Source organism: Vanessa cardui, chromosome 8 (genome assembly GCF_905220365.1).
Source record: "Vanessa cardui chromosome 8, ilVanCard2.1, whole genome shotgun sequence".
NCBI lineage: Eukaryota > Metazoa > Arthropoda > Insecta > Lepidoptera > Nymphalidae > Vanessa > Vanessa cardui.
Genome location: NC_061130.1, coordinates 14,444,479 through 14,460,220, shown reverse-complemented (window position 1 = coordinate 14,460,220; position 15,742 = coordinate 14,444,479). Strand labels below are relative to the sequence as shown.

General features: G+C 33.9%; 1 protein-coding gene across 1 annotated transcript in view; it reads left to right on the top strand.

The window, feature by feature from the left end:
• The window catches only part of LOC124531904 (protein peste-like), a 68,442-nt gene extending 57,881 nt beyond the window's left edge, over positions 1-10,561 (top strand). The window contains exons 5-10 of the mRNA XM_047106474.1: positions 321-536; positions 3,735-3,866; positions 7,799-7,970; positions 9,005-9,207; positions 9,612-9,685; positions 10,126-10,561. Coding sequence (XP_046962430.1) covers positions 321-536; positions 3,735-3,866; positions 7,799-7,970; positions 9,005-9,207; positions 9,612-9,685; positions 10,126-10,393 — 1,065 coding nt within the window. The 3' untranslated portion in view covers positions 10,394-10,561. The remainder of the gene's footprint in view (positions 1-320; positions 537-3,734; positions 3,867-7,798; positions 7,971-9,004; positions 9,208-9,611; positions 9,686-10,125) is intronic.
• Positions 10,562-15,742: the final 5,181 nt, after the last annotated feature.

The following is a 15,742-nucleotide window of genomic DNA, read 5'->3' as shown; positions in this document are numbered from 1 at the left end:
CCTCTCCCTTTGAGGAGAAGGTTTGGAACATATTCCATCACGCCGTTCCATCCCGCATTGGTGGAATAGACATGTGGCAGAATTTCTATGAAATTTGTCACATGCAGGTTTCCTCACGATGTTTTCCTTCACCGCTGAGCACGAGATGAATTATAAAGACAAATTAAGCACATAAACCAGCGGTGCTTGCCTGGGTTTGAACCCGCAATCATCGGTTAAGATGCACGCGTTCTAACCACTGGGCCATCTCGACTCTTGACTCAAACTTTCTTAATATATTATTTATTCATAAGATAATGGGTACACTTTTTATCTTTCAGTCGGCTATCTACCGATCTCGACATTGGGGCTTTCTCAGACAGAAAGGCTTGTCAATGGGATTGGCCATGTTTGGCCACGGCATGTCAATTTCGAGGCTTGCTGGAGAACTTCTCTTTGACGGCTACGAAGATCCACTACTGGATCTCGCGAAGAGTCTACCGTCGAGTACGACTGGTGGAGCGCCACCTGTTGACAGATTTGGATTGTTTTATGAGGTACTTATTATGTATTAGTGAATACTCCTTATATTTTTATGATAAATGGACGGGCAGATTAGGTACCTGAAGGTAAGTCATCAATTAATGTACACATTGGCCATTCATTTATTTGCCAATGCGTTAATCTTGGGAACTAAGATGTTATGTCCCTTGTGCCTGTAGTTACACTGACTCACTCACCCTTCATACTGGAACACAACAATACTGAGTATACTGTTTGGCAGTAGGATATTGGATGGGTTGCACCTAGTCAAACTGACTCAAAGTCAAAGTCAAAAATCTTTATTCAAAATAGAAGTGATTACACTTTCTTATTGATTGTTAAAAAAATCTACCACCGGTTCAGAATTTAACACCTCAGACCTGAGAAGAACTGGCGAAAGAAACTCAGCGGTATCTTTTTTATTCGTATCATGTTACATATACAATATATATTTTTAATAATAATACAAATATATTTTTGTTATTTGAAATAGCCTGGAGGCAATCATCTCATTCCCAAGGTGTGCAGTCAACTAGAAATTCTTTAGTGTTGTAATATCCTTTAGCACACAAACGCTTTACTTGGTGGTAGGGCTTTGTGCAAGCCCGTCTGGGTAGGTACCACACACTTATCAGTTATTCTACCGCCAAATAACAATACCCAGTATTGTTGTGTTCCGGTTTGAAGGGTGAGTAAGTCAGTGTAACTATAGGCACAAGGGACATAACATCTCAGTTCCCAAGGTTGGTGGTACATTGACGATGTAAGGAATAGTTAATATTTCTTACAGCAACATTGTCTATGGGTGATGGTTACCACTTACCATTAGGTGGCCCATATGCTCGTCCGCCAACCTATACCATAAAAAAACGCTCTTTAACGATTCTTTTGAATTTTAAACTATGACCTGACTTGACCTACCATCGAGTTTTTAATTTAAATCTTACAATTATTATGTGTCATATTTTACTTACTAATTAACCGACAAAATTCTTTACAAACCATTTAAAAGCTTAATTTAGATTTCAACTATCGTAATATTTTTTTATAAAAAGGCAAAATACAACAGATCGATCACTTTTTTTCACTGTTTGATAATCGATTTTTTCGTTTTATGCCATTTACTATCATTAATGTTCAATTTAAATGCAAAGTCCATATAAAATTTCTTGCCGCAGGTATCCTTAAATTAAAATCTGCTTTTAAGAACTAATAAATCAAGGGGCGTGGTATATTCGTTCTAGGCTATACGTTTAATTATGAATAGTTATAATTATAAAGCAAGCATATATTTGTCACCGTCAGGTAACAAAATTCGCTAGATTACGATCTGACGCAGCAGATTGTAATCTGCCGAAATATTATTATTTCCCGCTATATCGTAATCTATATCTGATGACACAGATTATAATTTAACAAATTCTGTAGTTTTACGGTGACATATACAATTATTCTAGATTTATTAAACCTGTTTGGGAGATGCTACTCCCTAGCAGTTAACAGACATAAACTGATTGTCTATGACTAAGACACTGGAGTCCGCACTCAAACAATCCGAACTCAATTAAACAAAAAAATGCTTTAAAACTAGTTTAATATTGATATTATTGTAATATAATTATAACTTGTTACGTTGTCATTAATAGTTAGTAAGTGAATAAAAAAAACAAAAGAAGATTCGATTTTACACGTTTATTTTCTTTTTGAATGTTGTGAAAAAGATTTTATATATGGCAAAATAATGTTAATTAAAAGTATATAATATAAATAATTTAGATGTTTCTATAATATAGATATAATGAAAATAAAAATCGCAAGCGCGAACACGGGTAATGATGGTAAAGTTTTTCATTGAAAATTACAAGGGATACCTATTCGAATATATTAATGCCAATACCTAAAAATGATTAGAATCTGTATTCTCATGAGAGGAAAATACGCTCGGAGCTCGCTCTAAGTGAGGACGAGATGCGAATTCGTTTCATGAGAAAACACTTGACCCTTGTTCGACACAATTTACACTGACGCCGATCAGTGTTCGCTTATTAATGTCACATTAGTCGATTATTGGTCGCGGGTTATTCGCAAATATATGTTCCAATGCGGGTTGGTGGAATGCACATGTGGCAGAACTTCTATGAAATTTGTCACATGCAGGTTTCCTCACGATGTTTTCCTTCACCGCTGAGCACGAGATGAATTATAAAGACAAATTAAGCACATGAATCAGCGGTGCTTGCCTGGGTTCGAACCCGCAATCATCGGTTAAGATGCACGCGTTCTAACGCTTAAAGATTTTTTGGTCATTAGACAATACAAACGCATTATAACAATTATTTTGATCTATCTCGTATGATGCAGACAGCGTTTGCAATGGAAACTCACAAAAAAATTGTTAATTACGACATCACTTTACTAACAGCTAAAATGATGAGTTTACTTTACTATATTGTCCATGTATTATATACAAAAACATTCCTCTCGAATCACTCTATCTATTTAAAATAAAACCTCAACAAAATCCGTTGTGTAATTTTAATGATCTAAGCATACATAGACAGACAGCGGTAAGCGACTTTGTTTCATTTCACGTAATGAAACTTTAGATGCATTCGTGCCAACAAAGTTATACAATTATTAATTACCAATTTTTGACGCAAATATTGTGAGCTGTAAAAAAAAGATAATATATCATCCTAAATCATAAAAAGTATTCGAAAAGCCACTTTGTATTTAAGTTCTACGATGGCCTATGATAATAGTTATGTGACCATTAAGTGTTATATTTTAGTCTGATAAGTATAGTTTTAATTAGTAAAGTGAAGCTAATTATCTTAACTTATTAATACAATTACAAGAAAAACTCTCTAGTGCAATTTATACTCTCCCACTTTAATCATTAACCTAGTAGGAACTTTGCTGAACTCAAAATAAATGAAGCCATGGACGTGACCATACCTTCAGCAGAGTAACGTAATATAATAGCTTGCAATTCCAAAGCTGGGCTAAAACCTTCTTTACCTTCAAGTAGAAAGATTGGAGTTATTACCACGACGCTGTTCCAATTTTAATTGATATGCATGTGGTAGATTTATATACATACATGTGTGTTTCCTTTCACAAAAAGGCAAATGAAATGTCAGTGTTGCATGTCTAGGTTTGAATAGCCGTAGAATGTTTTTGTAAAATAACAAATGTTATCTATTTTCCAGAGAAATAACTCAATGGACACAGAAGGTCTTGTGGAGGTGACGACAGGAGAGGTGAGCGGGACATTGCCGGGACAAATACTAAGATGGAACAACTATGAAACCTTGCCCTATTATAGTGGGGAATGTGCTAAGGTAAGCTGTAAACTTGAATAGTCTGTGTAAAATCTAAATGTACTATAATATTAGACTACCTCCTTGGTCGAGTGGTGTGTACACCGGTTTTCATGGGTACGCCACTTAAAGGTCCTGGGTTGGATTCCCAGCTGAGTCGATGTAGATTATCATTAGTTTTCTATGTCGTCTTGGGTCTGAGTGTGTTTGGTGCCGTCGTTACTTCTGATTTTCCATAACACAAGTGCTTTAACTACTTACTTTGGGATCAGAGTAATGTATGTGACGTTGTCTCATATTTATTTATTTATTTATTATTATTATCTTGCTGGAAGTCAACGAGTATTACCTAGACGAGTTTTTGTCATCTATTGTGTAATCTTTTGTTTGGATACTATAGGTAGCTAATTTAAAAATGGTCAAATAAAATTAATGAACGATGAATCGGCAAAGCTGCGTATTTTCCTTAATATAATATTAATAATTAAATTAAATGATTAAACAGGACCTGTTTCATGAAATATTAAAGTTCCAAAATATCAGCTATGACATGAAAATATAAATGATAGAATTGATTTATTTTGCATCATATCAGGAGTTTCCGGATTCTGAAATCATTTTTTATGAACTGGAAGTAGATTTTTGACGTTGAAAGAACACGATAAAAGATGCTTATTAATTGTTTTTATTATGATAATTTATTTATATAATTACATACGAAAAATAAAGCCTTAACTGTATAGAAATAATAATATAGAAGGTCGTGAAAGAGTAGAATTATTGCATGAATGCTCTAGAATTTGTACGTTGAATCGTAATCCAGGAGCGCTGGTGCTATTTTGTCATGATACCCTTGACAAAATACAACCAGCGCTCCTGTCCCATTCCCAAGGTTGGTGGCGCATTGACGACGTAAGGAATAGTTAATATTTCTTACAGCGTCATTGTCTATGGGCGATAATGACCACTTACCATCTGGTGTTCCATACGCTCGTCCAACCTATTCCATAAAAAAAAAGTAACTTTCTTACTAGATCAGTCGATGTGATTCTCAAAAACGGTATTCGTGATATATAATATTTTTTATCAAAGCGTCTCGTTTAATTAAACATGTTGATTTATTATCGAACGTTTCCATATTCGTTTCCTCATTACTGAGAGTCGTGACCACCATGCGTGTGGCTCTCTTGTACATTTCGCACCACCTTCCTCCAGTCATTCCTATTCTGTGCCATTTGTAGGCAAGCCTGGGTACTGGATCCTGTATATGTCTTTACTGTGCTAAATATATTGTATTTAGTAAGAATTCTTGAGTATATCTAATTACAAACAGACTTTAAATAATTTATCTTATGTCTGCATACTGATGATTCATGATTGCAAAATAATTACTTATATTTCCGCGAGCAATTTGTTTCATGTGAATCATTTTTTATTAACCGACTTCAAAAAAAGGAGGAGGTTCTCAATTCGTCGGGGCCTTTTTTTTTTTTTTTTTTTTATTTTTTATGTATGTTACCGAATTACTCGAAGATGGCTGGGCCGATTTTGACAATTCTTTTTTTGTTTGAAAGGGCATGTTTTGCAGGTGGTCCCATTGTCAGGAGATCAGGATCTGATGATGGGATCCTGGAGAAATTGAGGGAACTCCTCAAAATTTATAGGCACACCTATAGTGATTTTGGTTTTTTTCAAAGTGCCTTGGTCATATGCTCATGAAAAGTGACATTTGATGAAGTGGAACTGATGATGAAGACCACAACTGGTAATTAGAACCTATTAGTACCTAAGTAACTATTTTACGGGTTTAGTTCTATTTCTTTAAGATAGTCGCCAAGCAATTGATGTTAGTAAACATGCCTATGATGAAGTCTAGCTGATGGTGGACTACCAGGAGAATTCCTCAATGTTTAACGGCATTGCATCGGGAAAAATGGTATTGTCTAATTGGCGATGAGCAGTTAACATTAGGCTATTGTAACTTAGGTAACGCTTAATTTGAGTTGCAGTCCACATCGTATTGAAACGTCGTTGAGTTATGTTTAGAGTCGAAAGCCGAAATGTACTGAGTATAATAAAGTGAATGACAAACACTACCAATTGTAATTATAAATAACAAAACAACACTGAAAAGCATTAAATAAAATTTTTATAAATAAAAAAAAACCGCCTTCAAAAATGAACTAAAAAGAAAAAAATAATCAGTTACATCCATATCCAATTAACGATTTTTTAATCACCTTTTGAAGTCGGTGCCAATAAATAGATTTAGTTTTTGTATGTATGTATTATGTATTATGTACCTATATTAGCAATGTTGGCACCGACTTTGAGAGGTGATTAAAAAATCGTTAATTGGATATGGATGTAACTGATTATTTTTTTCTTTTTAGTTCATTTTTGAAGGCGGTTTTTTTTTATTTATAAAAATTTTATTGTTTTTTGTTGTGAAAGTCGAGTGAGCCAATGTTAGTTCAGGCACAAGGGATATTGCATCATATTTTCAAATCCTGGTGGCGATGTAAGGGATGGTTAATATTTCAAATAGCGCTAATGCGCTAACGAACAGATGGACCATTTGCCCGTCCGTCACATATCTGATACAAAATGTTTTTATCAAAACGAGCATTAATACTAGTTAAAACAAAGAGTGTGAAAATGAGTCCACATCACAATAGAATGTAACAATTCCGGTGTATGTATAACTTTATTGAAAACAACCTTTTGAAATAGATTCTATAAATCAATCGAAATAAAACTTTCAATGCATCATAACAGTTCGGAAACCCAAACGCTGAGATATGCAGAGCTGTCAGTCGATATAATATATTATTTTTGAGGAAAAATAAGTTGCTTTGTTTTCATTGAACGTTATAAAATTGTTTTAAAGATTTTCTATTCGAGTGTAAAATTGTTAAACTATTCTGATAGTTTCAAACGAAATATTTTGTTTGATGAAAATTAATACTTTGATTAATTATATTTATCACTATTCATTTATATGCTACTCATATGGTAATTTCTGAGAAATATATCGCCCTATATTTAGCCCTTTTATTGTATGTATGTATATCCATTGTCATTGTGCGATTCGAATGACACAAGTTCGAATGACCGTTTCCATGTTTTTTATAAAAAAATAATTGGTTTATCGTATGGAATATTAAAATCATACTAAAACAACTTTTAATTAAATTCCAAAAAATATTTTTTTAGTATTTAATTAATTATAAATTTCAATTTATTTCTAATCATCTTATAATTCTAAAACTACTATATATATCGTGATGATTTAGTAGTTATAAGACGTACATTTTAATCGATCGTTCTGAATTCAACTCAGGGCCGAACACTGCTGAATTGACGTGGTTAATTTGTATTTGTATTTTCAGTTCTTATCACTTACATAGGTAACCTTACAAATTGTATCATTACACGTTTTAAATGTTGAAAAAGAGTAACTACTGAGTTTCTTGACGGCGTGACGAAAGCCTCCTTGAATAAAGTTTATTTTGATTTGATTTGCGCAATGTAATACCAGTTTTTCTTACTTACTTATGTAATGGTAGAATCTGATCAGTTAGAATACAACAGCCTGTAAATTCAAGGAATTATTATATTATTATATTATATATATATTATTAATTATTATATTATTAATTAATATTAATAATATTATATATATATTATTAATTAAAAGGGAGAGGGACCTAAAGGTCCCTCTCCCTTTTAATAATATAATAATAATAATTAAATTAGGCACATGAATCAGCGGTATTTGCCTGGGTTAGAACCCGCAATCATCGGTTAAGATTCTTCTAACCAGTTAGAATATCTACCCTTAAATACAATTTGTCAAATAACTTAGACTAACGATACTTGGATTATCCTTGCCTAACATGCTTGCCTACAGAAGTCTTACATATCCTCATTCAAAATGACGTCACTTCCAGATAACAGGAAGCGCGGGTGAATTTATGCCACATAACCTCACCGAAGATGGCACGCTCACAATGTTCGTACCAGATCTGTGCCGAACTGTCAACTTGGAGTATGAAAAAAGCGGTTTCTACGACGGTCTTCCCTATCACAAATACACTATGACTGACATCAGTTTTGACAATTGTAAGTATAAAGATCTTACTCACCAGCATTATGGTCCCGCTTATACGTAGGCTCGAAGGACCAAATGTAGGGGTAGATTCTTACAATAAGCTAAGCTGAGAAGTGCTGAATAATGCTAGTTAAAGGACGGATACTACGTAGAGTGCTAAAACAACCGGACCAGTCGAGACCTGAATATACACTGGTTTATTGCTTGCGTTTACCATCAATGCTTTGATGTCGTTTTGTATCACAATGCTGTACTAGCTAAATTAATTTAAAATATTGGCATATAATTACAAATGTGTTCTATGACTCGTACAACTGTGTTTTAATGTTCTGCCCGCATTTTTTCGTAAAACGCGCGTATGGATATATTTCCGACTACAATTACTTATATAATGGCCATATCCCAAAAAAACTATAATATATTACCCTAATATTAAAATATATGTTTATGTTTAAACTATAAACTACAAAAACATAAAATTTCCCTATAAATTGGACTAGTAGTCATTCCTATAACCGAAAAAGACACGACCAAAACTATTATTTGACGGAGGGCCGTGAAATACACTTAAACAGATTCAGAGGCTGTGCCGGGGATGATAAACTTAAAAAAAAGTAAAGTAAGTCAGCCTGTAAATTTCCCACTGCGGGGATAATGACCTCCTTTCCCATTACGGAGAGGGTTTTGAAGATATTCTACCACGCTGTTCCAATGCGGGTGGGTGGAATGCACATGTGGCAGAATTTCAATGAAATTAGACACATGCAGGTTTCCTCACGATGATAAACTTAATCGCACTTAACTAACTATAGTAATATTATATATTCCAACGTAGCTTTTTGTCTGTTTATTTGTTGCTGTTTTACAGCAAAACCATTGAACCAAATTCGATGAAATGTTGTGCAAAGCTAGCTCGATCTCCAAGGAAAGACATATGCTTATTATAAGTAACAACAGACCGAACCCAAAAAACGAACAAAAGAACAACTACTATAAAATAAAACACAACAGCCGCATTCTAATCTTGATGAAATTTTAATTCTAGCAACAAGAACACCAGTGAATTCGTGTTTCTGCAACGGTGACTGCGGATGGAGCGGCTTGATGAACGTATCAGCGTGTCGTTATGGCAGTCCATCCTTCCTATCCCTCCCTCATTTCCTGCACGGTGACCCGGAACTGAGGGAGAAAGTCCGGGGAATGAATCCTGATCCAGAGCTACATTCGTTCTATTTCGCTATTGAACCCGTAAGTTAATATAAATTTATTTAATACTATAGTAAGAGGTCACTTTTACCCACACTGGCATCAAACACTGGCAAGGATAGAATAATCAATAATCAATATGCTACCTTAAGAAATTCAAATGTTATGTCCAATTTGCCTGAAGTTGCACTTGCTCAACAACAATACCTACCTAAATATTGCTCTTATTCGGTAGAATATGGGTAGTTTATACCTGTGTAAACAGTCATATACAAAACCTTCGATGTAGGATGGTTAATATTTCTTACCATACCCATAGCAATGGCTGGTGAGGACCACTTACCTTTATTAAAAAAAAAAAAAAACAATAAAAAGTACTTCATTCCTGCTCATCTGACTTCTTCTGATCCATAATCATGTATTAATGGAAGGTTATTTCGTTCCAGAGACTCGGGGTTCCGTTGGATGTGGCTGGAAGATTTCAATACAACGTGTTTATTGAACCGTGTCCCAATATAGCGTAAGTATCTCAAGCATCCGTATGTACTGATTGCATTATAATTGGTACTGTTTATTCTTATAATATGTTGACAAGCAGTCGTCCGCGTTAAACGCTACTTATCCGTCTTGAGTCATAGCGCGATGTTATTTTGTTTATAACCTACATTAATCTTTTTTTTAACGCTAGATATATTATTTGATACATTAAGTGTTAGATCCAATGATTAGCATTTTGAAACAAGCTGCCTCGTAATATTTTTAATAGTAGTATATATAAATGAAACAATTAAAATTTTCGAAAGGAAAAGTTTTTTAAAACGATTGAGTACTTCAAAACCCAGCACATATTTATTACAATCTAAAGATATATCTATTGATTCGGATTAATAATAATTAATCACGTGTTTGCGTTGCGAGTTCTTGATACCATATTACCATTTTGCTCTTGTCCCTTTCCAGTCTCTACGAACACGTACCAAAAATGATGTTCCCAATATTTTGGGTGGAGCAACACGTGCGAGTGAGCAGCGAGGTGACTGCGGAGCTGCGCATGGTGCGCGGCATCCTGGACTGGGGCGGCGCGGTGTGCGCGTGCGCAGCGCTCGTGTTCGCCAGCCTCGTGCTGCTGGCCACGTGCTGCACCAAGAAGTCCCAGTACACCAAACCAGAGGAGATCATCTCGGAGAAACCTAAGGATGAAGCTGAAATCAAATTAACGTCTATCTGACACGTTCCTTAAAAAGGACCTTATTATGTTTCCTATCAGCTTCAGCTCTAAAAGTATACCAGGGCAAAACATCAATGGATTTTGGTGGCTTATGTTACCTTTCATATCAGTGCCATACTTGCATAGCTTTGACCCCTAAAATCAATCGTCAGTCATACTAGTGTCATCTGTTCTGGAAATAACATTGTACGACCGTGGATATTGGAGTCCGCGTACACTGGTACATGGTACTGGTACATAAACCTTCAAAATGTACTTCCAGCATGAGAATTTTATTCGCATTTTAGGACCTTTTCCCATCGAACGCGTTGAGCCCAGAGCCGGCCTTGATTTTAACATTATCCTCTATTGGAATATGGTATCTCGCGTCTAATGACCACGCCTTTTGGAATACTTCCATTATGGCGGTGAATGATTGACTGTATATCTTCATGACTTATATGACAGTATAAAAGTCATAGAATTGAGACATTATAAAATGCTATTTTATATAGAAGAACGATGAAAAAGATCGCTGTTTTTTTTTTAAATAATTAATTCTTTGCCAAAATTATAATTAAAGTTTGATTAGTTCGACGTAATTATTCAAGATAATTTAGATTATCTACGATGTTATGTTATTGTCAATGTAGCTTTATATAATTTTCGGTGAAACATTATAAAATCGGCCAAGGATGAGCTACGGATATCATGACAAGATTACCAACTTATACTGTAGGTATTGTGTTTAAATATATTAGTTACTATTGAAGATGCATTCCAAAGTGATCTTCTATGAAGAATATGCAAAAATGACATTAATGATAATTAAACACAAATTGTTATATTATTTACGAATTAATTATATCTATATATAGACTAGCTGTGCCCACGATATTGTACGCGTTTGAATTTAACAAAAAGAAATATTATTGTAGCCTAAGTTACTCCGTATTACATCAGTTATCTGCCAGTGAAAGTCCTGTCAAAATCGGTTCAGCCGTTCCAGAGATTAGCCGGAACAAACAGACAGACAGACAAAAATTGTAAAAACTGTTATTTTGGCATATGTACCGTGTATACATACTTATGCATTGAGTAAAAAAGTGCTATTTTAATATTACAAACAGACACTCAAATTGTATTATATGCAGTTTTATTATAATATTTCTGATATATACTCTCGTAATTAACAGCCACTGAGAGAAGTAGTTTCTAGTTGTTATATGATGAAATTTACGATGATTTTTAAGTGGCGTAGTTTTGATGATAACGTAAAACGATAAAACATTATCTTTTGCCCTACGAACGACCTATTTGAACTTCTAATTAATGTTAAAGTTTTAAGATAAATTAATATGAAAAAAAGAATGGAGTCCATATTGTGTCATTACAAATATATTTATCTATATAATATTTCACTAACCACAACCAACTCACAGGGAAGCTTATTCTCAGCGGTAATTTCGTTAATAATTATACATAGTCTTCTGGAGCAATTTCATAAAAAATATGATATCATTATAATTGCAATTTAATTTTAAGAATTATTCGTTACATGTACTTTATTAATAATTTTATTGATGTATTCTGGTATCAAAACTAAGCAAGCCCTTGTAACTACAAACCCAAAGGACTTAACCCCTGAAATCCCAAGGTTGATTGTCTATAGTATCTCTATCAAACAGCCTTAATATCTGCTTCTGCTTTATAATAAACTAGTTTTTGCGCACGGCTTCGCTCGCTCTTCACGAGATTGGTTGACATGACTTAGGCACAACTTCACACAAAATTTCATCTAATTCGACAGACAGATAGACAGAGTAACTTACACATTTATAATATTAATATAGATTTAGTTGAGCCCCTTCATATTAATAATTTCAGTTTTACTTGCATTCAATTATTAGCTATGTAAATTTTGCCAGGCGCTTTGATAAATATTAGTATTAAGAGATGTATTTTTCGTAAAATCGGTTATATCTATAAAGTTTGGATGGATTTTAAATAACAGATACATGTAAGTTAGCAAATAAATATTGTTTTGTAAGTTCGGAATTGATTGAGAACGGACCAAATCAGTGATTATAAAATTTGTTGATAATTGAAATTAAAGTGACAGTTTTATGTTTTGATTAATTGACGTTTAGTTATTATATTAAACAATGTTCTCTTTGTCTGTGGTTGGATTTATGTTATAGAATTTATAAGGGTTATGTGTGTCAATCGAAATTGCCTATTGTTTTTTTGTAAGTTATAAAAATTTAATTATTTTTAAGTTGTGAGATTTAGATATTAATTAATTTAATAAAATGTATTTATTGATAAGTTCAATGCAGTGTGGTGGTTGTTGTATATGTCTCAGGGTTGCCATTTTAAAATAATACAAATATTAATTTAAAAAAAAGGTTCATTTACCAAGACAAGAACTGTATAAATATATGAAACTACATTGCTACGTATTATAAATTCTTCTGTACAAGCGCCTAGAAATATAATAGCAAAATAACAACTATGTTTATTTTAAAAATATATACAGTATAAATCCTATGTATTTTTGTAAGATGTTTTATCTTTGATAAAAAGGTAATTTTATAATAAAACAGTGATATTATTAATATTAAAATATTTGTAATATTTTTTTTAGTTTTCATTTATCAATATTCCTTAAAAGATCCTAGTCGGTTATAATTTTCAAATGATTACAAAATATTTTTTGTAGTCTTATAAACACATACCTACTTCAGATCAAAACGTTTTCGCTGCGCTATACCTGTACCAAGAGGGAGTTTTTCTGCGTTTCAATGTTGATAGGTAATTTTTAAAATAATAATTACCTTATAATTCATCGTAATTTTAAATCAATAAAAAGAACAAACGCAGTTTATAATTGCATAATTATTTATCCAGTTATGTAGTCTGGTAGAAATTATACGAAGTTTGAAGTTTTAATATTGTGGCTTTATTCCTTTTTTTTTTCAAAAAGTGATATACTAATTCATTTTGATGTGATATATTTTCATGGGAGGGTAAGCCAGAAGCCACTTCGTTACGTAACGCGTTATAGCGCCAGTCTGTCTGGCATCCCTTTCTCTCAAGCATACGGCAGCAGTAGGCAGGATATTTTTTTTATGTGATAGGTGGCAAACGAGCAGGAGGCTCACCTGATGGAAAGTGACTACCACCGTCCATGGACATCTGCAACAGCAGGGGGCTTGCAGTTGCGTTGCCGGCCTTTAAGAAAGGAGTACGCTCTTTTCTTGAAGGTTCCCATGTCGTATCGGTTCGGAAAAACCGCTGGCTAAAGCTGGTTCCACAAAGTGGTTGTGCGAGGCAGAAAATGTCTAAGAAATCGCGCTGTTGTGGATTTTCGGCCATCAATCTTTTCGGATTCTCTCTCAATTTAACATGAAATCCCAGGAGACACACGCATTTGTTTTTTATTCAAACATTCTAGAGATGACAATCTTCTCGTTTATGTAGTGCTTACAGAAATAACTTAAAAACTATTTCTGTGGGTGAAACAGCGTTCATTTTACACTGAAATGTGTATTTGTATGGAAACTTGCGATTTTAACAAATATCTATCTTTCGGTTCATTTGCATTACCCGGCTATTTCGAATGTAATGACTGGACTAAGATAAAAACAGTATTTAAATTTTTTAATGAAATCGTTTACGAGTATCTGGTATAATAATATTAAAATAATAGCCTTTTTGTTCAGATCTCTTAACAAGTTATAATAAATTTGAACTTAAAGGCCTCCTCCAACCTTTTCCACTCATCCTTTTCTCCAGCCGCTCTGTTCCACATGATTCCTGCCACTTGTCTGATGTCGTTATCCCACTTTTTCTGAGGTCTACCTCTCTGCCTTTTGCCTTTTCTGAGGTACCACCGTATCACCCTTTTGCTTCATTTGTTGTGTCCTCTTATCCATTTAAGTCTTTTCACTTTGATTGTTACATCTTCAGTTTTTGTTTTCCTTCTTATCACACAGTTTTTCAATCTGTCCGACTTTGTCACATTTATCATACCCCTTTCCATTGCATATTGGCAAGTTGCGAGTTTGTGCAATATTTCCTGGTTTAAAGTCCATGATTGACAACCGAAAGTAAGAACAGGTAGTATGCAGGTGTCAAACAATTTACTTTTTATTTTTATAGGGAGTATTCTATCTTTCATAACCTCTTTCAAGCTCCAGTGTTTCTTCCAGCCATTTGTTATTCTTCTCTCCACTTCTTTTAGCATAGGATCTGTTTGAGTAATAAGCTGTCCCAGATAGACGAGCATCTGTTATCTGACCATAATATTATTTAACTACCAGTGATTTTAGGATACCACCCGGGGAAAAGACCGTATCAAAATAATTGGATTTAGAGTCAATCTGTGGCGAAAATCACATATAAAGACAGTGTGTTTGAAACACGGTTATTACACAGACAGACAGATTGACAGGAGATATGTAGTCAATAAATTTAAAGACGTAGTTAGAGGGTATAGTTAGTATTTGCGTCATGAATACTAATTCCCCCATCTCGTAAGCACTCGTATTCCTTCCGTCCTGATCACGTTTCTGCTGAGTGCTGCCATTCGTAATCCATTGTCAAAGGTTTCTGGTTACGTATGGAAGAGGGAAGACCACTTATAGTGTATGCTTCTTTAGTGAAGTTCAAAGAAAATTAACGAATTTTGGTATATATCGTTTTGAAGAATAAAATCTTCCTATATATGACTTTTTTTTTAAATGGGAGACGGTCTGTCAAATTGGCCATCTGATGATAAGTTGTCACCATCACCCATACACATTGGCACCGTAAAACCGTACATCATCAATTTGCCAACCTTGGGAACTAAGTTGTGTCCCATGTACCTGTAGATGCACTGGCTCACTCATCCTTCAAATTAGAAGACAACAATACGAAGTATGGCTGCTTCGCGGTAGAATAAATAATATATGATGAGTTACCTACTCAAACTGGTTTGCACAAAGTCCTACCACTAAGTAAATACATATCTCTGCTGTCAGGTCTGACATGTCATTTTCAGTAGAAGATTGCTGTCCTGATGAGACCATAGAGGTCATTTTTCTATGCCTTAAGTTATTGTAAATTGTTTTGTTATATTATCTTGATTGGTTACTATAGAGTTTATACATTACATATATACATTTTTCTCTCTCTTGTCCAACATTTTTAAACAACTTTTAAATAAACATAATAAACAAAAACAGGTAAATACAAAACTAAATAATGACACAAAACTGCCTGTAAGAACCTACGTTGCTTTAAATGCCCTTTGTATCAAATTATCATAATTAAACTCTTAAAAAATTTACACCGATTAATGTCATACCTGTGCCTTTTATATGT